Source organism: Delphinapterus leucas, chromosome 19, assembly GCF_059928025.1.
Source record: "Delphinapterus leucas isolate spDelLeu-1000000601 "Yukka" chromosome 19, BTC_Dleu_Yukka2, whole genome shotgun sequence".
In the NCBI taxonomy this organism is placed as follows: domain Eukaryota; kingdom Metazoa; phylum Chordata; class Mammalia; order Artiodactyla; family Monodontidae; genus Delphinapterus; species Delphinapterus leucas.
This window is the reverse complement of record NC_143147.1, coordinates 14,927,655-14,954,015: the sequence shown is the minus strand read 5'-3', so window position 1 is coordinate 14,954,015 and position 26,361 is coordinate 14,927,655. Positions and strand designations below refer to the sequence as shown.

At 45.5% G+C, this 26,361-nt stretch overlaps 2 protein-coding genes across 18 annotated transcripts in view; both read left to right on the top strand.

Moving 5' to 3' along the window:
* The first annotated feature begins 9 nt into the window (after window positions 1-9).
* On the top strand, window positions 10-22,131 carry CYB5D1 (cytochrome b5 domain containing 1). Its single transcript, XM_089900414.1, has 4 exons — window positions 10-201; window positions 297-373; window positions 503-721; window positions 1,303-22,131. The coding sequence occupies exons 1-4, from the start codon at window positions 42-44 to the stop codon at window positions 1,531-1,533; spliced, it is 687 nt and encodes a 228-aa protein (XP_089756540.1). The 5' UTR covers window positions 10-41; the 3' UTR covers window positions 1,534-22,131.
* A 93-nt stretch (window positions 22,132-22,224) lies between these two features.
* CHD3 (chromodomain helicase DNA binding protein 3) overlaps window positions 22,225-26,361 on the top strand; it is a 25,186-nt gene continuing 21,049 nt past the window's right edge. For 16 of the 17 annotated variants that reach the window (XM_089900391.1, XM_089900392.1, XM_089900393.1 and 13 more), the window contains exon 1: window positions 22,225-22,525. In XM_089900391.1, coding sequence (XP_089756517.1) covers window positions 22,252-22,525 — 274 coding nt within the window. In that variant the 5' untranslated portion in view covers window positions 22,225-22,251. Of the gene's footprint in view, window positions 22,526-24,927; window positions 26,105-26,361 lie in introns of those variants that run through there. The other variant, XM_022595400.3, reaches the window with a different exon arrangement.

The following is a 26,361-nucleotide window of genomic DNA, read 5'->3' as shown; positions in this document are numbered from 1 at the left end:
GGAAGCAACTAAAGGAGTCGGTGACCGAAAGAGCAAGAGCCATGCCACGCCGGGGCCTAGTGGCCGGGCCAGACTTTGAGTATTTTCAGCGTCGCTATTTCACGCCGGCCGAGGTGGCCCAACATAACCAGCCCGAAGACCTCTGGGTATCTTACCTGGGAAACGTGTACGACCTAACACCATTGGCACAGGAATACAAGGGTAAACGCCACACTTTGGGCCAGCGTCGAGGGTGTGTTTGGGGGGGGTGCTTGGTTCTTGGATGGGTAGCATTGACGGCAGCTTCTCCTTCCCAGGAGACCTGCTGCTGAAACCCATCGTGGAAGTTGCGGGCCAGGACATCAGTCACTGGTTTGATCCAGACACCGGAGACGTGAGTTCTGCTGGAACCTGGGGTTGGGGGGAGGGCACTGGAGAGCGGGATGAAGAGGAAAAGCAGAGGCTAAACAGAGCCCGAGATAGTGACTGCTCCGACCTTCCTCCCTCAAACCCTGCTTAAAAGATCCGCAAGCACATAGATCCGCTGACCGGTTCCCTGAGATACCGCACCCCGTGGGGCCGCTTTCTGCACGTGCCGCCTCAGCTGCCCCGTTCGGACTGGGCCAATGATTTCGGGAAGCCTTGGTGGCAGGGGTCGCGTTACGAGGTGGGGCGGCTGTCCGCCAAGACCCGGAATATCCGCATCATTAACACGCTCACGTCGCAAGAGCACACTCTGGAGGTGAGAACTGGTGCCCGGGGGCAGGTTAGAGGGAACCGAGAATCCCAGCAAATCTCCAAGCAGATCTGCAGGCCAGCAGCTCTCCACAACCGGTGGGAGCTGTATTTTCTTTCCTTTTAGGGGTAACTGAGGAAAGAAGACCACCTACATCCCCAGGGTTAGGAATTAAAGGTGTGGCTGGGCCACAGGGTACAAGAGACTTTTTCTGAAGCCCAGGGTGACAGTTTGTGCACCTTAGTGATGGTTGTCCTCGGAAGCTCTTACATGCTGTGTTTTTGTACAGCAATTGCAACTGGGCTCTCTTATTAGTCTACTCTATTGTGGGGATGAGGTGTGGGGGCAGTGACTTTAGGGCCATTTGTTTATTACAAGTGGCTGCCATAAAGGCAGGTAGGATTTGGGGGCCATTCGTTGCATGCTGGAGCTCCAACTTTATTTCTGGGACTGTGGAGCGCCTTAAGCTGCTCTCTGCCAAGGGAGGCACTCTGATCCCAGCTTTGGGTTCCTGGCCTTTGCTTGTGTGTGTGTGTGTTCGCTCGTTCAACCCACAATTCTGGGTGGGGTGCTTTCGTGTTCTCCAGGTGGGGGCCCTGGAATCAATGTGGGAAATCCTACACCGCTACCTCCTCTATAACGCACATGCTGCCAGCTACACATGGAAATATGAAGGGAAGAACCTGAACATGGATTATACCCTGGAAGAGAATGGTATCCGGGATGAGGAGGAAGAATTTGATTATCTCAATATGGACAGTACGCTCTACACACCTGCAGTACTGCTGTACTTCAGTGATGACCTCACAGAGCTATAGAAAGAGAGATGTATGCTCATGTAGGCTCAAGACATATTTTGAGTTTAGCTGTTTCTGTGACCTGTAGGAAGAGAGATGGGGATGGGGCAGGGAGGGCGGTATCTGGACCTAGACCTCCATTCTACTCTGGGAGCTGGCCTGAGGTTCCCATTCCCTACTGAAGTGTAAAGGTCCTATTCCTCGGGTTAGTTAAAATTTACTCTGAGAAAGTTAGGCAGAACGCTAGAAGTGAATTAATTTTTAGGACTGATACCAGAAAATAAAGTATCTTAGATCAGGGAGATGTAGAAGAGGATAGTCAGAGAGAGCTCAGGCAGAACTTTTCGATAGTAAGAGAAAGAGAAGTCCTACACAGGGATGAGGGATGGAAGAACTTTTCTGGCAGTGATGGAAATGGGATGGCTGTAGGAAGATGGGATTTACAAAGACAGGAATAGGAAGTGTCTATCACTCGCCATATAAAACTGGCTAATCTCTCTTCTGAATAGTATTTGGCAGCCACCAGGTAATTCAGGCTAGATATTATGTTATGTGCTTTATACACCTCATTTAATACAACTATCCGTAAGACAGATACCATTACCACTACTTACAGATAAATCTTCTGAAGCTTAGTAAGATTTAATAGCGCAAAAGGCACACTACTTAGTAACCAGATTGCAAACCCAGGTCTTCCCAATTCCAAAGTCTATGTTCTTCTCAATGTCCAGGCTCACTGCACAATGGGAACCTGTAGGCCTATTGTGTAGTCAGCCGTGGTGTTGTGCTTTTTTGTTTTGTTTTTTTAGTTATTGCCTTTGGAAGGGGCTTAGCACAGTTCTGCAGTGGTAGAGAGGACACAGGGAAGGCCAAGTGTAAGCTGAGTAATAGCTGTTGAGGCTACTTCATGGTTAATCCCATAGCAAAACTTTCCTCTGACTTTTCTGAGGCAAAGAGGTGGGTATATACTGGTTCCAGGAAAATTAGAGTGGGAAAGGGCTTTTGGATTGGGACACTTTAGAAGGGGGAGCAAAAAGTAGGCATGTATATTCATGATGGGCCTGTGCCTCTGAGGGAAAGATGAGGAAGACAGGGTCGACTTTGCCAGATGGTGACTCTGCAAGAAGGGGCTTGACAGAGGTGATGTAAAGAGAGGAGCTAATTGGGGCTTCCCTGGTGGCGCAGTGGTTGGGAGTCCACCTGCCGATGCAGGGGACGCGGGTTCGTGCCCCGGTCCGGGAGGATCCCACGTGCCGTGGAGCGGCTGGGCCCGTGGGCCATGGCCGCTGGGCCTGTGCGTCCGGAGCCTGTGCTCCGCAACGGGAGAGGCCACAGCGGTGAGAGGCCGGCGTACCGCAAAAAAAAAAAAAAAAAAAAGAGAGGAGCTAATTAAGTCAGAAAACTCCTGGTGTTCAAAAGAGAACAACCATGGAGGGCAGTGGCCAGATTTGGTCCCCTATGACCTAAGGAGGGAAGGGGAATGAGAATCACAGGTGAATTTCTTGACAGTAGCAGGCAGAAAAAGCAGCAGAGAGATGTGAGTGCATCTTCGTGGAAGGCGGCCCCCAGGAGACACTGGGTAGGCGGCAGAGGAGTGCGCTGAGGGGCTGACTATGAACGGCATGGACAGAGGTGGAGACAGCTGTATCCACCTGCCGTTGTTTCATGTGTATCTTGTTTGCTCAGTTAAACCCTAAACTATTTGAGAACCAAAGCTATGCTGTTGCTGTAACCCCAGCCTCAGGGCCTGTGCCTATGGGATCTGCCCAAACTCGTCCCTCTTCCAGGGTTTCCTACTTTAGTACCTCTCGCCAGAAACACATCCCTTTCCTCACACACCCAGTCACTCTCCAAGTAGATTCTATCTCCTAAACATGTCTGGAATCCATCTTCTTTTCTCGAAGCTGTTATCATCACCTCTGGTCTGGACTGCTGCGATAACTTCCTAACCAGTCCTCCCATTTTCTCTTCTGTCCTCCACACACAGCAGAGTGAGCTCTGAAAAACAAACCTAAACATCTAACTTTCCTCCTTCAGATTCTTCAGTGGCTTCTTGTTGCTTTTGGAATCAAGCGCTAAATCCAAAGACCTTGCATATATCAGCCTCTACCTTGCATCACCCCTCTTTGTTCACTGGCTTTCTGTTCACTAAAGGTTTTCTTGCCTCAGAGCCGGCACACAGGCTGTTCTCTCTGCTTGCAACACTCTTCCATCTCCCACCTTGCTAATCCTACGTGTTTCTTCCTCACAGAGACTTTTCTGATTTCTCGATGCAGGTCAGGACTTTCTGTTAAATTTCAGAGTGCTTATTACAATAGTAATGTTAAAATTATGGATGTAATTGGCTGGCTGGCTGCTCGATTGTAAGCTCATGAGGGCAGAGATCGTGTCCATCTTGTTCACTGCTGTATTGCCAGTGTTGGGCACACAGTTGCTGCTCAATAAATTTTGACTGAATGAACTCAAATATTAAGCGAATTCCTCTGCCTCTAATAACTAGTGGATGGGATGTTGTGTCCTTGGTGGGGGGCAAGGTGGGACCAAGAAATAGGATGTCTGGATCCTATGCTGTCATCTCTATCCACAGGTTTCTCTTTCCTTGTTCGCCATAGATCCAAGACCAAAAATTACTCCATAGAGGTTCTTCCTCTCACCAGATTTTTGAGGCAATCGACCTGTCTTTTCTCTACATGGCCACCAGGTGGCTGTAGTCTCCTACAGAGTGAAGGGAAAGGGGCCCGGATGAGGGAAAACACTTCCAAGTTCTAAACAGGTTAGGATTAAAGGTAGCCTGTGGAAACGTACAGGTGAGAGGGAAGGATCAGAAAAAAGGGAAAACAACATGGGCACTATTCCATTAGCATTAGGTTTATTCCTATTTTTAATTTTTTCCATAAGCACATGCCAGGAAAGGAGTGTAGTTTGAGAAATAAAACTCACGGGATAGGACAAGTAAGGGGTCTGATTACAGGTGTGGGTATGTACAGGGTGAGGCACAGAACTATGGAAGGAATAAAGATCACAGATTTTTAAGATAATAGAGTATGTTCATTTATTCTTAGAGGGTTTTGTTTTGTTTTGTTTGTATAAAGCTTTCTACTAGGCACTACCTTGGTTCTCTAAATATCCAAGACTGGATATTTGCATGAGGAGTATGTAAATAATGCCCAGTCCTAAAACCTAGGAAGTAAATAGAACATGACTGTAGGTCCTTTGGTAGTGATCTCTTCCATTTTGTAGGGAGGTCGGGTGGTGGGTGGTATATTGAAAGGAACGTTGCCTGTCCTCAGTAAATCATAGCAGCTTCAAAGAACTCAATTTGCAAATATTTCCCACAAGGCTCAGTCACTATATGCAAGTATCATTGGGGGGTCATAAAAAGGTGTATGTTCTTTGCAGGAAGCTTGCTCACTCAATGGGCTAAAACATACACACATGAAAAGGTAAATGAAAATAGTACATGGTAAAGGACCAAATTAGGGTACAGAAAAAGTTTCCACCTTCATGGCAAATCACAATTGGGTTCTTAACCTGGGCCTCCAGAAATGATTTCTAAATATTGTGTGTGTGTGTGTGTGTGTGTGTGCGTGTGCAGATGTGTATTATCTTGGAGAAGGGTGCTGTAATTTCCATCAGTCTCAAAATGGCCCAACCCCCTGCCCCTGAAATAGTACACACACAAGCACAACAATAAAGACGCTCAAAAGTAAAATATCAAAGGTGACAATACAATGTGGTTCCTGGATTCCTGGCACTTGCCTCAATGGTCTACTTCAACCTGATACACCTGTGTTCCCATGGTGGCAATTCCTAAAACTTGAAGCCTTGGGGCTAAGTTTACAACTAGTCTGAAACATTTTACTGCCCCAAATTCTGATCTGGACATACCCTGGAGCTGAGTGAGGGGATCTATCATTTGGACTTGGGACCATAACACCGAGTCATGACATCAGGATAAGGTTAATGTACCCAGTCCCCACAGCTGAGTTGATGTGTTGATAATGGGAGAACAGCCACTTTATGATGGAGCAGCAAGAGTGCATGTAGGCTTAGCTGTAGAGAAAGCAGACAATCTGAAACCTGAATGATCTTGGAAGTCAAAGATTAAGCATTCAAAATACAAATAGATATGCAGTCCATATCTATTTCCCAGGGAAACACTCACACACACAAAAGCTGGTGAATGAATAAGTGAACTGAGGCCATTAAAATGGGATCGGGGTCAAGAAGGTTGAGACGAGGAACAATATGGATGAGACACTGCTAGAATTAAGTCCCTTTCTCACTGGGAGCAGCCCAGCTCCCACCCTTTGGGAGCTTAATGTTTAGTGGGAACTTGGGCATCCAGTTTCAATCATCTGACTTAATCATCTCTGTATCCCCAACAGCCATATAATGTCTGGCATAGAGTGGCAATAAATACATGTTTGTTTCAGGAATGAATGGTAAATGTAACCCCCACTACTTGAAATATGTGAACTCAGGAGTCAAATATATTCAGATACTGTGGTGTCCCTTGCTACTTGCCCACTCTCACTATTTGAAGAGAGCAGAAGAGATCTGGACAGTGAGTGACATTTGTGCTGATAAATTCTTCCAGTCCTCCTAGAGAACAGTAAGGAGGAGGAAATATTTCCTTGCCCTTAATGAACAGCCTATAGGAGTAGATATTACTCTACCACAGTGTATCAGGTGAGAATGTCTTTGGCTGCAAGTAACAGAAGGCTGAGCTGGGGCTTAACTATAAAGGGTTAAATTTTCTCACATAATGAGAGAGTCTGTGGTGTAGTGACTCCACTAGATAGTTCATCAACATCACAGGTTGCTCCTGTTTTTGTCTTCATGATTATCTCCTTTTTGGTTGTTCTACTTCCTGTCCGTATTGTGGGCAGGAAGGAGGAAGAGGGGAAGGATGAAAGGGCAGTGCCTAAATCAAAGCAAAAAATTTTCCCAGACATCCTTAGCAGAACTTTGACTATGTCTCATTGATAGGACATGTATTACACAATGACCCTTAGCTGCAAGGGAGTCTGGGACAGTATTTTGTATTGACATCCACAACAAAAGCAGGGACCACTACTGTGGAATGAGAAGGGATACTGGGTAGGAACTAGTGATGTCTTCCACAAGAAGTATGAAAGTGCTATTCATCCATTCATTAACCAAAAAAGTTATTAATAAGCACTTTGTGCCAGGTACCGTTCCAGGTTCTGGAATGAGACAGGCAAGGTTCCTGTGTTACTGGGACTTATACTCTGGTGGGATTAAAAAAAACATGTAGACAAGATCATTTCAGATAGTGCTAAAAGCTATATATTATGTATGTGTATATACACATATACATATATGAACACATTATATATATATACACACACACACACAAATACCAAAAGTACTATAAAGACAAAGAAACAGAATTACAAGAGACAGTGATGGCTGAATGATCAGAAACTTGCCTGAGATAATCACAAAGACTGATCTGTATTACCTGTAGATCTGCATTTACCTGCATTAATCACTTAATCATCATAACAAACTTAAATACTGTTTTTACTTACACTGAAGAAAGAAGGAGACTGAAGCACAAAGAGGTTAAGTAACTTGCCAAAGGTCATACTAAGCGGCAAAGGTGGGCTTTGAAACAAGACAGTCATAGGCCACCCACTTAACCACTGAGTGGCATCACCTCCCTGCATGACAAACATAGGCTGCTGTTCTAGTCACCTACTGCTGCTTAACAAAACCAGCTCAAGACTTAAGTGGCTTCAAACAACCACCATCATTTATTTTGCTAATGAGCCTGTAACTTGGGCAGGGTTCAGGGAGGACAGCTCACTTCCATTCCAAAAGGCGTCAACTGGGTGGATTACTAGAAGCTGGAGAATTCACTTTCAAAATGGCTCACTCTCAAATGGCTGGCAAGTTGGTGCTGTCTACGGATTCTTCTCCATGAAGACCCCATTCTCAGGGCAGCTCGGGCTTCCTCATAGCATGGTAGCTGGGTTCCAAGAGCAAGTGTCCCAAGAGAACCAGGAGGAGCCTCAAGCACCTTTTATAACCTCACCTCAAATCCAAGGGGAAAGAACTAGACCTCACTTTTCAGTGGGAAGAGTGTCAAAGTCACACTGTAATAAGAGCATGCTGGATGTGAGTTGTTTTTGTAGCCATTTCTGGAAAATACAATTGACCACAGATGCACTGGAGGCAAAAGGAGGGATATCCAATCAGTCTCGGGTAGGAGCGGAGTGCTGAGTCTTTCTTGAAAACCAAAGTTGGAATCCTGGCCCCACCATCCATTTATTCAATTCATTAACCTAATACTGAGCATCTGCTGTGTATCAGGCACAGTTCTGGACTCTGTGAATACACTAAATAAGAAGACATAATTTCTGCCCTCAAGGAGCTTACAGGTTAGTGGGAGATTCAGAGAAGTTTGTGAGCCTCTTTTCACCTTGCTTCTACTTACATAAAGCAGCCAAGGGAAGTTTTGTTTGCTTTTTTGTTTTTAATTGGAGTATAGTTGAGTTACAATGTTGTGTTAGTTTCAGGTGTACAGCAAAGTGGATCAGTTATACATAGACATATATCCACTCTTTTTTAGATTCTTTTCCCATATAGGTCATGACAGAGTACTGAGTAGAGCTCCCTGTGCTCTACAGTAGGTCCTTAAGGGGAAGCTTTTAAAGTTCCCCTGTTTAAAGTCTTCAAAGGCTTCCAACTCCTCTTAAGAGGACATAGGACACCCTTACTGTTGTCCACAAGGCCCTGCATGATTTGCCTCTTCCAGGCTCTTCTTTTTTTATATTTTTAATTTATTTTATTGAAGTATAGTTGATTGACAATGATGTGTTAATTTCTACTATACAGTGATTCAGTTATATACGTGTGTGTGTACATGTATGTATATATACACACACACACACACACACATACATACACATATACACACACATTCTTTTTCATCTTTTTTTCCATTATCATTTATTACAGGATATTGAATATAGTTCCCTGTGCTATACAGTAGGACCTTGTTTTCTGTCCATTCCACTTATAATAATTTGCATCTGCTAATCCCAAACACCCAATCCATCCTTTCCCCCCTGCCCAAGCCCCTTCTTTATCTCCCTGTTGGCCTTTCAGTTTCTGACACTCCCCCAAGCTCCTTTCTGCCAGGGCCTTCTCACATGCTGTTCCTCTGCATGGGACACTCCACCCTCCACTCATCACCTGGCCAACTCCTGCCCCTTAAAGGCTTTGCTTAAATGTCACTTTCTCAGAGAAATGCCTTGGGAATATCTACACCCAGTCTGGGGAGATGAGGGAAGGCTTTCTGGAGAACATCATTTCAAGCTGAGACCGGAAGGACGAGGAGGCAGCCAAGCGAAGAAGTGAGAGCGGGTAAGGAGGGAGAGTAAACAGCATGAAGAGCGCAGAGTTTGGCAGTGAGAGTATGTGGAGAGCTCAGACGCAGAAGGAAATGCAGAACGGTAAAGCCAAGAGGAGATGGGAGGCCTGAAGAGGGTAGGCAGTAAGAGACATGGAGGCCAGACTAGGTCCTGCAAGACTTTGTAAATCAGGGTTTTTTTTTTAAATTGAGATACAGTTCACATACTATAAAATTCACCCTTTTAAAGTGTACAATTCAAGGTTAAGGGTTTTATAAGGAGAATGTCACAATCAGAATTGCATTTTTGAATGTCAAGAGAGGATGGATTGGAGGGGAGAAAAAGAGAGGAGAGAGTGGAGACAGGGAGACTGATGCTATTGCAGCAGTCCAGGAAAGAGATGAAGGTGGCCGGAATGAGGTTAGTTAGTGGCAGTGGAGACCAGAGGAGATAAACTGAAGTTAAGAGAGAATTACACAACTCAATAACTTATTGGGAGGGGGTCTGAGGCAGAGGAAGGAGTCAGGGATGACACCCAAGTTTCTGGCCTGGGTGGAGGATGACGAATCCACCGACAGAGGAGGGAAATGCTTGGAAGAAGAGTTTCATGGGGAAGGAAGATGATGTGCTTTTAGTTGGCTATCTGAAGTAACTCCAGGACATGGAAACACAGATGTCCAGATCTTACCAGATATGTGGCACGATATCCTGAATAGAGCTCTCGGCTAGAGTTAAAGGTTTGGGAATTACCCGCAGTGAGTAACTGTCAACCAAAGTCAAGGATGAGATCACCTCAAGAATAAAGTGTGATCTACATGCGAGGCCTGGGAGGAACAATACCTAAGGGAGGGGAGGAGAAGAAGACTCAGAAGTACGAGCCAAAGTGGTGAGAAAGACCCTGGAAAATGGTGCCAGGGAAGCCAAAGAGAGAGTATTTGAGAGGAGGGAATGGTAAACAGTGCGAAATGTCACATAGTCAAGTAAGGTGAGGACTTGAGCACCCACAGATTTAGTGAACAGCAAAACAGTGGTGTGTTAGAGAAGTCAGACAGTAGATGGATGAGGTATGAATGAGGTCTTCACAGAAGAAATCCAGCTGCACAGGGAGGAGTTTTCTGGCTTTGTAACTGTGGACAGAATACTTTTCTTCTTTTAGATTCCATTTCTTCAATCACAAAATATGAACAATAGAAGTAAGGATTCACTAAGGGCAACAGGCATAAACAAGGTCACTTAAAAAGAAGCTACCTTACCCTGTGGTTGAGATTAAATATAAGGTATGGGGAAATGCCCAGCAGTACTAAAGGCCCTTGGGACAGGCACTCGAAATTTTTCGTTTTCTTCCCTCTCCTTGTGCTAGCCATTCTTTATTTAGTAATGAATGCTTCCCTTGGGATTTCCTGAGAGTCCACACTATTTAGCATCGAGGGAACATCTGTCATGATTAGGAAATTAGTAGACCGTATCTGTGACTAACATTTGGTTTCTAACCTAACAACGGTGTTTGTGCCTCTACTGGGAGAACTGAGTATAGTAAAATGTGGTTTGTTTCACATCATACCAGAGTTGAGCTTATTTAAATAAAGCAGGGGGAAGCAAGGAAATGGGGCAACTATTGGGAACAACTAAAGTCGGCCCTTTGCTCCTTCAGTTTAAGGTGTTTTTCATAACCCAGGTTGTCAATCCTCTCACCGTACAAGCATCTTAAGTGAATCTCTCTGAGGTGAGAAATGGCGAATAGTAAACCTGAGTGTTTAGAACGCTAGCTACCAGCTATCAAGTACCTTACAGCCAGTGCTTTATGTCAGTTAGCTCAAAACCTTCACTACAGCCATGTGAGGTGCGCATTAATATCCCTGTTCGACAGATAAGGGAGCTGAGACTTGAGGGATACGTTGCTTGCCCAGGGTTACTGTTAGTAAGTGGCAGAACTTGGATTCCAAGTGCTACCTGAATCCACAGCTCAAACTCTTCCTCTGAGGGAGGCAGTGAATAACTTCATTACTTGGCTCTGGAATACATTTTAGAAGTTATATAGTTTGGGAATACAGCATCTTTTTTTAAAAATTAGTCAATTTTAATTTACTAATCATATCCAATTTAGTCTGAAATTAACTCTCCCTATCCAGAGGGCTAGGTGGGGAAAGGGCCCAGGAGCAAGCAAAGGGGCAGGAGGACGACAGCTTGGGGCTTGCCAGGAAAGGTGTCAGGGCAGTTCTGCTGAAATAACCAGGGCTTAACAGTAGGTGGAAAGCAAGGCATTCTGGCTGGCCAGTCAGTGAAAACCTATTAAGAAACTGTTAAAAGGCAATGTCAAAGGGGAAAAAAAATGTTTGGTTTTTGCCATTTTGTATAGGACTGTTATATTGTTTCCATCATAGTGGTCAATCAAAGCAGGTCTAAAAGAAACTGGGAGGGAATTCCCTGGCGGTCCAGTGGTTGGGACTCTGTGCTTTCACTGCCGAGGGCGCAGGTTCGATCCCTGGTTGAGGAACTAAGATCCTGCATGCCTCGCAGCCTGGCCAAAAACTGGAAGAAGACAAATATAACAATTTGGGGCTAAATCTTCCTTTTCTTCTTTTTTTTTGGTCACGCTGACCAGACCCTAACCCCTGCATCGGGAGTGCAGAGTCTTAACCACTGGACCGCCGGGGAAATCCCTTCCTTTTCTTCTTAAGGTATCCCCTTTACTCAATGAATAGCAAAGGACAGGATTTAGCTAAAAGGCAGCAACAGAAGTATGAGCAGATGTGAGATCACAGACTCACACAGATCACAAAGACTATTTCAAGAAGGGGGTGTTCAAGTTAAGAACTCCGAAATTTCCTCTTAATTCAGTAACCAGGTTTTTTGGTCATCTTGTGAAAGCGGTTTCTGTAGAGAGGCTGGGCAGAGGGTTGGAAAATGAGTCGGCAAGTAAAGCAGCCTGAGTGTAAACAATTCTTTCAAGAAGCGTGGCGGTGAGTAGGCACAGCGAGGTAGGGTGGCAGCTTAGGGGTCCAGAGTGTCTCTTTTAAAGTTGGGGAGGTTTGAGTACATTTAAATGTGGTTGTGAAGCAGCAAGGAGGATGGGAGATAAAGGAGAGTTAGGGGATCACTGTTAACCATTACACCCTGAGAAGGTGGCAAGGCTGGGAGCCAGAGCCCAAGTGTAGGCATTAGCTTCGGACAGGATAGGAGGGAGGAAAGGACAAATACGAATACAGTTAAATATGTAGTCTTAGTGTCAGTATTTCAAGGGAGTTCTCATCTGATGATCTGTCTCCTAGAGGGAGACGATAAGATGTTCTACTGAAGCATAAGGTGGAGGAGGTTTGAGGAATTTGAAGAAGGTTTGAAAAAGTCACCACGGAGAACCGAAAGGAAGCTGACTAGGCAAAAGGATTTCTGAGCAGGGACACTAATCTGGAGTGGTCATGGTGTTCTGACACCATGTGGTCATGCAAAGTGCTCCTGAGTGTAAACAGACAGCCGAAGTGATCCAAGGTTGGGGGTCTGCAAGAGGTAAATAAAGAGGGTACTGAGACGCAGGCAGCAGAGTGGCTGAAATGACAGACCATGGAATCTAAGTTGGACAGGGAAGGAGGGGAGAACATGGTAGAGCTGATTAGGAGAAAATGGAAGAATTAAGGGATTACAAGGGTCTCATGGGTCCAAAATAGTGAATAAATGAGAGAGCTGGAAGGATAGAAAGCTGTAGCCAAAGTAGGAGGCTTGAATTTAATATTTCAGAACAGGTAAGAATTTACTATTTCCTAGAGGTGGGAGAGAGAAGTGGAAATGGTGAGAAAGGTCTCTGGTTACAGCGTCGAGGGCAGGACTGAGCCAAGCGTCAGTCTTCGATGAATGAGGGGAACGAGATCGGGAGGAAAGCAGATGACAGCCAGGGAGAGAAGTGGAGGGGTAAACAGCCAGACTGCTGGAGCCTTAAAGAAATAAGGCCTTTTCACACAAGATGGGAAACAACCTTGCAGAAAAAGAATTAGATTCCTTCAGATATGAGGTCTGTACCTATGTTTATTTTCTATATTACTGTGTTTTAAACTTTTTGGGACTACCAAACTTGATGAACACATGTTAGATACTATCTCCTGTTCTCTCTCTCTCCATATATTTTTAAGATTATTTTTTTAAACTTGAAAAGATTTTTAAATTTTCATTATAGAATATGTGTTACTTACAGAAAATTCCAGGTAGAAAAGCATAAAGATGCAAAACAAAAAACACTCTTATCCCTACCACTCAGCAGAAACCAGTATTAACATTTTAACCACTTCCTTCTAGTACCTACATGGCTGTGATTATACTACATATATGGCTTTATATTGTTTTATGCAATTAACATTAGATCATAAGCATTTGCTCATGTCATTCTGTCAGTGTGGCAAAAGGTCAACAATCAGTAAATCCAGGTGAAGAGTATATGGGTGCTCACTGTACTTCTTCAACTTTTCTGTAGGCTTGAAGTTTTTCAAAATTAAGAAGTTACAGGTGGGGGGAAGGGATAAATTAGGAATTTGGGGTTAACAGATACTACTATACATAAAGTAGATAAACAACAAGGACCTACTGTGTAATATAGGGAACTATATTCAGTATCTTGTAATAACCTATAATGGAAAAGAATCTGAAAAAGAATATATATCTAAGTATATAACTGAATCACTTTGCTGTACACCTGAAACATTGTAAATCAACTGTACTTAAAAACTAAAAGTTACAGGTGGGAAGGGAACTAATCACAAAGAAAAAACAAGTGAATGATAACACAAGATTCAGGATACTGGTAGGGCAGGGGGCAGGAGAGGAATGTGAAATATGGAAGACCATTACGAGGCTTCAAAGATGTTACTAATGTTATATTTATTAAACTGATACTGAATACATGTGTTCATTTTAATATTCTTTATGGTTGATGTGTTATACATACTCTTTTGGACCTGTGAAATAGTTCTCAATAATAGATATAATTTTTTAAATTAAAAACCTCCTTTCTGGGCTTCCCTGGTGGCACAGGGGTTAAGAATCTGCTTGCCAATGCAGGGTCCACGGTTTCGAGCCCTGGTCCAGGAAGATCCCGCGTGCCGTGGAGCAACTAAGCCCATGTGCCACAACTACTGAGCCTGCGTGCCCTAGAGCCCGCGAGCCACAACTACTGAGCCCGCGCACCTAGAGCCCATGCTCTGTAACAAGAGAAGCCACTGCAATGAGAAGCCCACGCACTGCAACAAAGAGTAGCCCCCGCTCACCGCAACTAGCCTGTGCGCAGTAACGAAGACCCAACGCAGCCAAAAATAAAATAAATTTATAAAAACAAACAAAACAAAACAAACCTCCTTTCTATCATGAACTTACCACTCCAGCTGTATGAGGTCCACATACTACTTGCTGAATAGTTTCTTACTCAACCTAAACTGCCCTTCTTCCTCCTCTCTGCTATATAGGTCTTAGTTATGTTTTGGGGCCCACTTCAAGTACAACTACGTATGAAAGTCCTTCAGTCCCCCTCCCCTCCCCTCCCTAAGAGCTCTCTTCTCTGAACTCTCAGATTTCTACAGCCCACAGCAATCATCACTACCACATATCCTTAATTAACTTTTTTGTGTGTTTATTTCTGATCTCAAATGTCTCTCCTCCCTCCACCTAACTAATCCCTTGGTCACTAAAACATTTTCAAGTTGCTTTAAAAGATGCACAATGAAAAACAATGAAAAAATATGTTTCCCTTCCCGGTAGTAATGACTACAATTTCTTGTATATTCTTCCAGGAATATTCTATGGAAATTCACATTTTTTTTCCCTTTCATCAATGGTACCATATTATACATGCTCTTCTATAACTTTCCTTTTTTCCCTTCATATTTTAATTAGTTTTTAAACTAGAACCTCACTAATGTCCTCTAAAGTCTAACTACATTACACACATTGATTATACTTTGCTTCCGTACTTTTCTCCTCAAAGAACGAGAAATTAGTGAGGAATGATTTCTTTAGAGAAATCACACTACTTTTTGTCCCATTTGGCTTCATTTGTTAATGTAGTCATGACACTACATAAATTTGTTTACACAATACTGTAAAAATTCAAAATTATCAATAAAGCTAAATATCCCCCTTGACTATTATTTCCCAAAAGTAACCACTGTGACCAATTTGGTATGTATATGTCCAGAATTTTTAAAAGAAATTTATATACATATAAATGTATCTGTAGAAACACATAGTATTGTTTTTAGTTTCTCTGAACATAAATGATATCATAATGTATATACTGTTTTGCAGCATGCCTTTTTCCATTCAACAATATAAAGAATCTGACTATGTAGATGTAACTCATTTTTCTTGACTGCTGTATAGTTTATTTAGTTATTCATTACTGTTGGAAATTTAGAGTGTTTCCAATTTTTTGCTATTACAAACAACGCTGTAATGAATATCTTTGTATGTGTCACCTCATGCACAAGTGTGATGACTGTTTCTCTAGGGTAGACGATAAGAGGTGGAACTCTGTAACAGAAAACATGTAAGTTTAATAATGTACTAGATAAATTAACCATTGCCAGTTCTGTAGTACAGCTGTTATAAGTAAGTTATACATGTGACCATCAATTTTACATATTAGTTCCTTTAAGACCCTAGGACATCCATTGACTTATAAGTCATTTAGTATATAGAGCAAAGAACAGCAGACTAGAAATTGGAAGATACAGGTTCAAATTCCAGTTCTGTCCCTAACATCTGACTTGATCTTAGGCAATCCTTTCGACATCTGGGCCCCAGTTTCTGTACCTACAAAATTAGATTAAAGTGATGTTTCCTAAAATATGGTACCTATACCACTGGTAGCATGCAAGATGCTTTTATTTTTATTGACTTTTAATAATTATTTGTATTTTAAAATAAATTAGGAAAATTATAATTACCTTATCAAATCAAGGATTTATGGATATTATTTCTTAGTTATATAAAATTTACTTTTTAAAGGACATTTGTTTAAGTTAAAGAAAAGTGAATTGAAAAGGAAAATAGTATGCATATAATAGTATAGGTGGCATGTAAATATGGCAAGTCATGACTATGATATATGAAGGACTGAGGTTTCTTGCTTCACGAAATCTAGAAGAGGTTAGATTAAAGCAGTAGATCCCAGACTTTTAGATTACAGTGACCAGTAAAACATTAAAAAAAAAAAAAGTTAGTGACCAACATGGAGTTCCTGACTTTTTATTGCGCTAATTAATGACAATAAGAACAAAACCAAACCTATATACCCATCACCATTATTTAACAGAAAGATATTAAAAATATTATTTTGTAACTATAAAACAAGTACCTGTATGTTGAAAAATTTTCAAGTTGTACAGAAGTATAAAAACTCATTTTCTTTCTCCTTCTCTCTCCCTGTAACATCTATCATGGACATCCTTCTAACACAGATCTACCTCATTTTTAGAACATTTTAAATAAACATAATATACTGTTAAATACATTAGCATATATATATATTACATATTTGTTTCATATAAATATAGCATATTACACATTTATTTTATACAAAAATATATGAGAAATATATAATGTCAGAACAAAGGACACAGCTCCCCAGGAAAGGACAGGTGGCAACCTTACTTAGCCATCTAAACACTGGTTTAGATGACCTTCTCTCTAAAATTCCATGATTAAGCCTAGAAAATCCTCAGCGTTTACATGCCTTTCATTATTACCACTAACTTCTATATTTCAAAAGATAACTAGGAATCTCTTTAACATCTCCTTCGGTAGTAAATCACAGACTGCAAAGTGCTTTTTCAGTCCTTTGATCTTCTTGTTGCATGAGTTCATGCCTGTGCTCTATCAATCATTCTCATTGGTTCCCTACATCAGGGTTTTAACCTGGGCTCCACAGGTTTCAGGATAACATATGTGGTATTTTGTGTAGATACTGTTTTTCTGGGGGAAGGGGTTTATAACTTTCTATGATCCAAAAAAAAAAAGGTTAGAAACTATAGCTCTGGATGTTTCTAGCTTTTGCTTTCAATAAATAATCTTATTATTGGCTTGGGAGTCCCTTACAATTTTTTCTTGTTCTTTTTTTTTTTGCAGCAGCAGGGGTTGGCATCTAATTTCTGGTTTGCATTTGACAGCTGTATTCCTGAGTTCCTGTTCTCACTTCCTTAATGGTCTTCTCATTAAAAACAAAAAAATTCTCTCCTACCAATTAGTTATACGGTATTTTAATTTTTTATTTTATTTTTATTTTTTGAAGTACAGAAAGATAGAAAAAAGCAGAGTGGTGCCCACTTTGGAACTGACAGGCAGGGACACAAGCAGCTGGAGAGAGCAAGGCACACAGGCACATATAAAAGGCCTCAGGACAGACAGAATAGACAGCTAAAAGAAATAGAGAGGAACCTGGAAACACAGAAGGAGAGACACAAGAACTGAGCACACAGAGAAGAAGCATGGCAAAAAACCCAGACAAGCTGGCAAGGAGAGAAAGGAGAATTATTGACAGAGAGACAGAGAGGCAGGCAAGATCACCAAGAGGGACGCAGACAGACAGACAAACAGAAAGGGGGAGAGAGAGAGAGAAGGAAAGCAGACAGAGAAAGAAAACAATAAACAAAGAAGACAAAGTGATAATAGCGTTTTATACTACCCAGTGCTTTATAATTTATAAAGTGCTATCACATACATTATTGCAGGCAGACAGGGAGAATCCAGCAGACAGATGGGGTGATGGAGGGATACAGGCCAATCAGACAGAAGAGAGGGAAGGTGGCCAATCAGAAAGAGAGGCTAGAATGGAGCCCAAGACAGACAGTTAAGAGGAAAGACAGAACCAAGAAAAGAGAAGTGAGAGAGGAAGAGAGGGAAAAAGAGGAGAGAGACAGAGATAGAGGCTGAAACAGTTAAATTCAGGAATACAGGCAGTGAAAAAGCAAAAATGAAAGAACAGAGCATTGTGTGTAAAAGTTTTATCATCATCTTTCTGAAGAGAACTGGATAGAGGCTGTTGTCTGTGCTTCCCCCAAGGAGTTATAACATCTCTAAGGTGGCATGTGAGAAGAGCCAGAAGGAAGGATGAAAAAGGGAGAAAGTTTTAGTAAGAAGCAGAGTTTTTTAGACTAGGAGGAAGACAAACTTCTTGGACAGGCCTAGGTCAACAGCCTAAGAGTACTGCTGAACCTAAAAGGATCTAGATTCATATTCCTTTAAAGAATTCATATAGACTGGGAAAAGCAGAGTGGGCCCCTATCTACTCCATGTGCCTGTAAGCTCAGCTTACAAACCATCTGTACTTATTAATTGTTCCTATATTTACAAGGTATTTTTCAGTACTACCAGTGCTTTCATGGCTTTTCTCAATTAATACATAGTTCAGTGATGAAGAGACCAGCAATGGCGTGTGGTCATCAGGACAACTCAAGACGCAGGGCAGAACAGGATATTAGGACAGAGCAAGCCCTTCCTAAGCACACCTCAGGTCCTGGTAGTAAAAGCGTGTAACTAGCAAGCAGTCAATCAAAAAGACAAGTACCATAAAATAGAGTCAAAAAAACAAGAAGCAAGAAATGACAAGCCCAGTGAAATGGGAAGGAGTACTGACAGACTGACAGAGGAAGAAGCATCCAGCAAAACTGGGACAGAATTTGGAAGGAGTGCAGCAAAAAGCAATTAGACGTATATGTGTAGACTCTTCTCTCGAACAAGATCCAAGAAATGTGTAGTGACTACCTCAGGGGAGAGGAAGTGGGGGGTAGGAGGGAGGCTTACTCTCATACTGGATACTTTTAGTACTTTAAAAATTTTGTACCATGTGTATGCACTATCTATGTAAAAGCTGATAGAAAAAGGAGGAGAAAAAAAGCAAGCCGAGATGTGGACAGCAAGGGCCAGCCAGGAAGACAGATAGCAAAAAAGCAGAAAGACAAGGAGAGACTGGGAAAACGGCAAAAAGATTGAGGCAGGCAGACTGTGTGAGGGGCCAGAAAGATAAAAAGAAAAAGAAAGAACTGAAACAGAGGCAAGCAGTGAGAGAAGGCAGGGTAGGGGATATGGCAAAAAGGCAGGTAAGACTTTGGGGCAAGGGGGTCACTGACAGGTCTGCGGTAGCGAGACTATCACCATTGATGGGATGCTGGAACAGCGGAAGCTGAGGGAGAAAATGCTGATAAGCAGACACACTAAAAAGATACAAGCATTAAACAGTGGGACAGCAGCAAGCAAGCAGAGTAGACAGGCAAGAAGACATACATAGAGGGAGGCCAGGAAAAAGCATGAACTAAATAGACATAAAGAAGAGAAGGAACAAGTAGAAGGCAAGATAAGAGGCAAACCAAGACAGGGAACCATGGTAGGGCCTGGAAGGTAGACAAACCAAGAGACGGAGACTAAAAAAGTGATAGAGACAGGCAGGCGGGGAGACAGATGGCTAGAGAGAGAGTGGTGGGCAAACAGCCAGAGAAGCAGACAGACAACCAGAGAGAGAAAGAGGCTGCCAGCCAGTCCGGGAGGAGCAGACAGGCAGGCAGACACCATGCTAGGAGCAAGCAGGTAGAGGGGCAGGCGGAAACAAGGAGAGAAGAAAAATCAAGAGATCAGTAGGGAGAGAAGAGAGAACGGGAGATGCAGGCAGGCAGAGGGGGAGATGGACAAGAGGGAGAATCAGGCAAATTAACAGATCCATATGCAAAGCGCACTCGAGAGAACGATGAATGTTTGTACAGGGTTGCACACAGCCACCTTTCGCCCCCCACACCTGCAGCTCATGGCACATGTGGCAGGCAGGCAGGCAGAGGCGCTCAGCACAGAGGGAGAGGGCGCACCATGATGCGCAGGGCTGCCCACATGCACGTGGGGACACTCTTCCCAGACACACACCAAGAGGCCAGAAAGAGGGGGAGTCAGGCACACATGAGGAAGAGGCACACGCAGTCAGAGCCCGGAAGACAGAAGTAAACAGAAAGAAGACAGAGATGGAAAGTCACTTAGAGGTGACAGAGCCTGAAAGTCAAGGGATGAGAAAGGACAGTCTCGGTAAAAAATAAAGACACACATACACAGAAGCCCATGTACAGAAAGAGGGGGATACCCAGAAGGACTAGTACACAAGGACCGAGAAAGAGGACATAACAAAATCAAATGGAAGAGAATAGGAGTTACACTCAGTACAGGAATGATATGGAAGCAGAAACAAGAGAACTCCGAAGTCCAGGTTAAGAAAAAGATGGAAATCAATGCTCAATAAAAAGCATTAGCTGGGGTTGGGGGGTGGCACATCAATAAAGAATATTTAAACCTTGTCAGCAAAAATATGCCCTGTCACTATTACTTTCTGGTTGCTGCCTACCTATCCCTCCTTCTTCAGGTACTCCCAAACCCTGCAGGGGCTGCTGGGTGGCTGGCAGCTATACTCAAGAGACAGAGAAATAACCCAGGAGAGAAATGATTCCATAGGCATGGGATGGGAAGCAAAGAAAAGGTCAAAGTGAGATCAAAAGAATGGGAGGAAACTGTAGTAAGAAAAGGGTGACAAGAACAAAATAGGGTTGAACTGAGCTATTTGCCCTTCTTCCTCTGCTAGCATTGCTCAACTGGCAAGTTTTATTTTATGACTTCTCTGACCAAATCTCTGGATGAGAACGCTACTTTTGGACTCCTTTTCAACCTTCCATCTGATTCCTGATATCACTTTAAAGATAAACATTGGAGTACAGTGGGAAACCATGGGTCAGAAAGTCAGATGAAAATCTGAGTGTAACCCCCTACCTCTTTCCTTTTCTCAGTCCCAGTTACTTTTCTTTTTCATGGTACCTCAGTTTCTTCCACTCTATCAGTGTTGGAGATCATGGAGGAAGGGAAATATACTGAAAACAGGAGAAAAGAGAAAATAATTTCACAAACTTCAGACTTAAAAGAGAAAATAATTTCACAATCTTCAGACTTAACTCTTTCCCCTTTATTCTAAAAATCTGTTCTATTTACCCCCTAAATCAATTTCCCACGTCAGATGAATTTTATATTCAAGTAATTGGGGGGAGGGGAAGGCGAGGTAAAGGAGAAAAGAGTGAGGATAAAATTTACAATTATAAATCACTGAAAAGGCTGGGCAAAGGGGAGAATCAAACATGGACTCCTTTGAAAAAAACTCAATCATCGTATCTATTCATCTCTCTCCCCCAAAAGTCACTAGGATTTCTATCACTTTTTTAAAGAAAGAAAAAAAAATCCAGTACCCCTTCTCACTTAAAAGATACATAGACAATTAAATGCGTTTTGACTTCAATGAGGTATGTAGAAACAGAGTTATATATAAACATATATTTCATCTTTTTCCTTTTCAATGCCTGAAGGGGAAAAAAAACCCTTCACATCAAACCACTCCCTTCTGAAGTATTCAGAAAAAAAAAAAAAAAAAGCTTTTCTTTAAGAGAAGGGAGGTGGGGAGGAAGAGACTAGTAAAGAAAAAAAAAATTAAATCTAGTTGGACTAGTATCTAACTAGTTAACCTTTAACAATTTATGCTGATGTCAGACTGAGCATGAGTACTGATTAATGCCCCCCCTCAAATATTTTTTTATAAGGGGGGAGTTAGTCACAGCAGCCATTTTTGTTTTATGCAGAAATCCTTCATGCCCCCCCCAACGCGCACACACACTCACTCACACACACTCAGTACACAAGGAAAATATCTCTATTAATCTGTGCACTAATCAGTTATAAAAAAGGGAGAAATTTGTGGGTTTCTGGGGAGAGGCTAGGAGATGGGGGTATAACAGGGAGGAGAATGGGGGGGGTGAAAAATGAAATATTAAGCCAGCCATTTTGTTTTAAAAGGGGATTTTTCCCCCCTCTCCCTTTCTTCACGGAGGGGGTGGCGGTGCTGCAGGGGGGGTTGTTTTAAAAATAATTTCCAGGCGGCCATCTTAGTGCCTCAGCTCTGAGAAATATTTCTGAGCGCCCCCCTCAGAATTTAAATATATTTAAAGCAACGGAGAGGGGGGTAGAGAGAAGTCGAAAACTTTTATATATATATATATTTTTTTAATCCTCTTCTCTTGTTCTCTCGGGAGGAAGGAGAGAAGAAAAAAAAAGTCCTCAATTCTCCCCAAGAAAATTTTTGGGGGTGGTTTGGCCCCCCTCGTCAGACGGCGGCCCCGAGGGGGGGGTTTCGGAGGGGGGTGGCCCGGGGATTTTGGGGGCTGGGGGAGGCGGTGAAGAGGAGGAGGACGCCGCCGCCGAGGAGGAGGAGGAGGAGGAGGAGGAGGAGGAGGAGGAGGTGGTGGTGGTAGCGGTGGGGGAGGCGGGCGGGCGGTGGGTGGGGGGGTGGTGGGGGGGCCAGAGCCACAGGATGGCTTCCCCTCTGAGGGACGAGGAGGAGGAGGAGGAGGAGATGGTGGTGTCGGAGGAGGAAGAAGAGGAGGAAGAAGAGGGCGACGAGGAGGAGGAGGAGGTGGAGGCGGCCGACGAGGACTACGAGGAGGACGACGACGAGGGAGTACTCGGGCGCGGGCCGGGCCACGACCGGGGCCGCGACCGCCACAGCCCCCCCGGCTGCCACCTCTTCCCGCCGCCGCCGCCGCCGCCGCTGCCCCCGCCGCCGCCGCCGCCACCCCCGCCGCCAGGTAAGCGGCCGCTGACTCCCCCCCCCCCGCGCCCCCCCTCCCGCCCCAGACCGAGCCGGAGCCGCGGGCGCGCGAGGCCCGGGCGGGGGCGAGGCACCCACCGCGCGGCCGAGCCGAGGCGAATCCGGGGCGCGGGGCGCCGTCTCGGGCCCGTCGCCCCGCGGCGGTCCGGGCGGTCCAGGCGGGCGGCGGCGGCGGCGGCCGCCGGGCCAGGCCTCCTCCCCTCCCCCGCCGCACCCCTCCCCCGTCGCCACCGCCGCCGCCGCCGCCGCCGCCGCCGCTGCCGCCGCCGCCGCCGCCCGGGTTGGAGAGCGCTGGGCGCGAGCTGCATGCGCGGACCGGGCCACTCGGTCGCGGCTTTCGGGGGAGGAGGAGGAGGAGATTTTTTTTTTTAACCCTCGGCGGGGAGGGGGTAGGCAGGAAACGGCCGAGGCGAAGCCAGGGCCCCCTCCCTGGCCGCGCGAGGGACCGCGGAGACCCTGGCGGCCGGACGGCGGCGTGGGGGAGGGGCGCGTGGGGGAGGGGCGGCCGAGCGGGCGCCCCTGGGGCTTCGGCCCCGGTGGGGTTGGACCGAGGCGAAGTGGGGTTTGCCTGCGAGGAGCGGACCGCGGCCCTCACTCCCCCCCCCCCCCCGTCAGGAGTTGGGAAGGCCGGGGGGAGCGGGTGACCATCGGACCCCCCCGCACCTGCGGGGACTTCGGTGCCCGCCAACTCTGGAGCGTGCGGTGGCACGTGGGGGAGGGGTCGGGTGAATGTTTGCGGGCGGCTGACGACTAGGGGCAGGTGGTGGCCACACTCCACGCGGACCACTTCCTGGAATGAGACTGGTTCCTGCCCCCTCTCTCTGGCTCGTACTACGGAGAGCAGTCATTGAAAATTGGGGACAGAGAGGAGAGTGTCTGGAAGACCAGATGCCCCCAACCCCACCCCCTTTCTCTCTCCTCTGCTCTGGGCTCTTTTGTGTCAAGTGCGCCCCCCCCCACACCATGACCCCGTCAGTCTGGGGTGGCCGAGCTGCCCAGCTGTGACTCTCACGTGGCTGCCATTCACTGTCACTCACTCTCCCGCTGAAACCACCCACACCCTGACCACGTTGGGGGGCGTGAACTGCCCACCCAGCTGTCCTGCAGCTTGACCGTCACTCAGCACCCCTCCCCGGGGATGACAAGTCACCCGCACTGTCTGGGCAGTTCCGTCCGCGGTGGAGGGGCCTGACCGCTGCCTCGCGCGGGGGGCCCAGCAGTGGTCCCACTCCGGCCACTCTGCAGAGTGTTCAGCTAGTGTTTTTCAGAATAGACTCTAAGTGAGCATCTTTCGGGTGTCTTGGTGCGGTGCAGCACAAATGCACCAAACTTCAAAACGTCTAACAACATACTCTTTGTAAAACTGTCGTATTGATCTGTGTGGCTTCAGTGGCAAATGTTCCTGTCTAGTTGAGACAGCTTTTGAGGGACTGTGGGGTGCTTTCTTGGGCCGGGGGAGGGGGGGTATGTGTATCTAATGGAAACAAGATAAAATCCACCTCCCCTCCCATCAGGCTGGTCCGAAAACCGGAAAAGTTTTTTAAAAGTTATCCCAGAGAGCCCACTGATTTTGCAGAAGGGAAAAGGAATAAAGAATTGTGGGTAGGGGATTGCCTGGAAGACAGCAGAGGTGCTAAAAAGAGAGGAAGAAAGGATGTCAGGTTAAGTTAGGGCATTAGCAGCTCTCGCCTATGTGTATTCCGAACTTGGAATGCGGTATTTGGGGGTTTTTGATCCCGGATTTGGGTCTGTGAAGGGGAGGGCATGAAAGAATCTGAGGTCGAGATGGGTCTTTGTGTCAGTACTCCCTCCCCTTTTCCCTTTGCTTTCTAAGCATCGTCAAATGTTTTTAAAATGGTATATTTGAAATGAAAACCCACCTACTCTCTCTCCCTGGGCAATTTTATCTCCCTTTCAGCCCTCCAAGTCAAACGAGTGACCCAGATACACCCTCTCAGATGACTTTCTGAGGTAAAACTTTAGGAAAATATTTTTAGTCTGCCCATTATTTCTGTCTACCTAAGTGTGGGCAAAATAACCCTCCTCTGAGGCAATATGTTCAGGCTGCCCTCCCTCATCCTCCTCTACAAGATGAGTTTATACGTGTTAGAGGTTTCTATTGTTTTTCATTCTGACGGCTTTGATTCTCACCATTTTGTTTTACATTCTTACCCAAGACCAATTTTATCCCTTCCCCCCTCTCCAGTCTCCGTACATTGTTAAACGTTTAAAATAATAGCACTCGTGCTGATGGGGGAAGGGAGCAGGAAGCCAAAAACTCATTTCTTCTCCCTCCCCCTTCTGGCAAGCCTAGAGAAATAATATAACATAATATATAGATGTGATTCCTTGGGGGTGGGGGTGGGGAATGGTTGTGGGTGGTGCGGAAAATTCTGGTAGTTTCTTTGCAAAAGGTCTGAAAATACAAACCCACCCCCTGCATGCAATACGCATGTGCAGCAGACCTATTATGGTGGTTCGTTGTGGGGGAGGGAGGGGAATTTGAGAAAAAATAAATATATGTGTGAGAGATTGATGGTGAGATTAGAAGAAGAGAGGGGCGGGCGGGAGGCGAGGCTCGCTGCGAGGCTCCTCCTGCGTCCTCTGGCTCGCCAGGCTCCACCCACCCTCCTCGCCGCCCTCCTCCCTCGCCGTCTTCCCGAGATCTGAGCCGGGATGTGGGAGAGTCTGGGCTCCAGGCCAGCATTGAGTGGCTGGTGAGACAGAGGTTGGGACTTAGATTTGCTTTCTTGCCCTCCCTTTCCTTTCCTCGCTGTCTACTTTGCCTCTCCGCACCACGGCCGTCTTCCCAAGTTCGGGAACCTCCCGCTGGGGTGGGGAGTGGAGTTAACTGGCTGCGAGGTCCCAGGGCTTGTGTCCCACCCCCCAGCTGGTGGAGACCGAGGCCATTTCCCTGATCCTTAGCCAGTTGGCCTGCCCTTGCCTCTGCCCCGGCGGCCTCCGTTTCCATGTTCATATTAGCCGCGGTCCCTGGGGTGAGGGAGCGCGGGCTGCTGGGGCATGGCGTCTTACTGACTTCCTATCAGGGTCCCCACTGTTTCCACACCTGGGGCTGCCACAATCCCCCAGTCCTAGAGTGTCTTCCTGCACAAGAGGGCACAGGATGCTGGAGCTGTGAGAAGCAGCAATGAAGGAAGGAGGTGCCCAGATTCTGAGGCAGTGGAAACCAAGGCCTCCAGTGTTAATTGTGGCTAATTTTCCCTTGGCTGTTGTGGGAAGAAGGATTGTGTGTCCTAGAGCAAGGGGCTGGGCCAGGCCCAGACTTTCCCCTCCTGCACAGCTGCCTCTGCCTGAGCAAGACAGGTCTGGCGGGTTAATCTAGTGCTTGCTGGGGGAGGGAGGCCAAACAGGGCCTCATGTCTGTGTGGCATTGGTGTCTTCCTCCTCGCGGAGTTACTTTCTGTCCCCTAAGCCTCCACAGTCCGACAGGGGTCATGGAGAATGGGGAGAGGGGACATCTGGGAAGAACCAGCCCCGTTCTCTCTGACAGAGACATCTGGAGAGAAAGCCAGGGACCTGGCCCTGCTGAAAGCAGGTACAGGCTGTCCTCTGGGTTTGTGCTCATGAGCATGTGATGCTTGTGCATTTGAGAATGCATATGCGGGTTGTGTCTGTGCCCGTGTCTTTGTGTGGGTCTCCCATACTGCTTATATATGAATGGGTTAGGATGTCTGGGACTAAATTTGGAGACAAGGGGTGAGACCAGGGGACAAAGGGGCAGGGTCCCTGAGTTCTCAAAGGGAACAGGGAGGAGTATATAGATTTGAAGGCACATTTCCAGTCTCCTTGGGA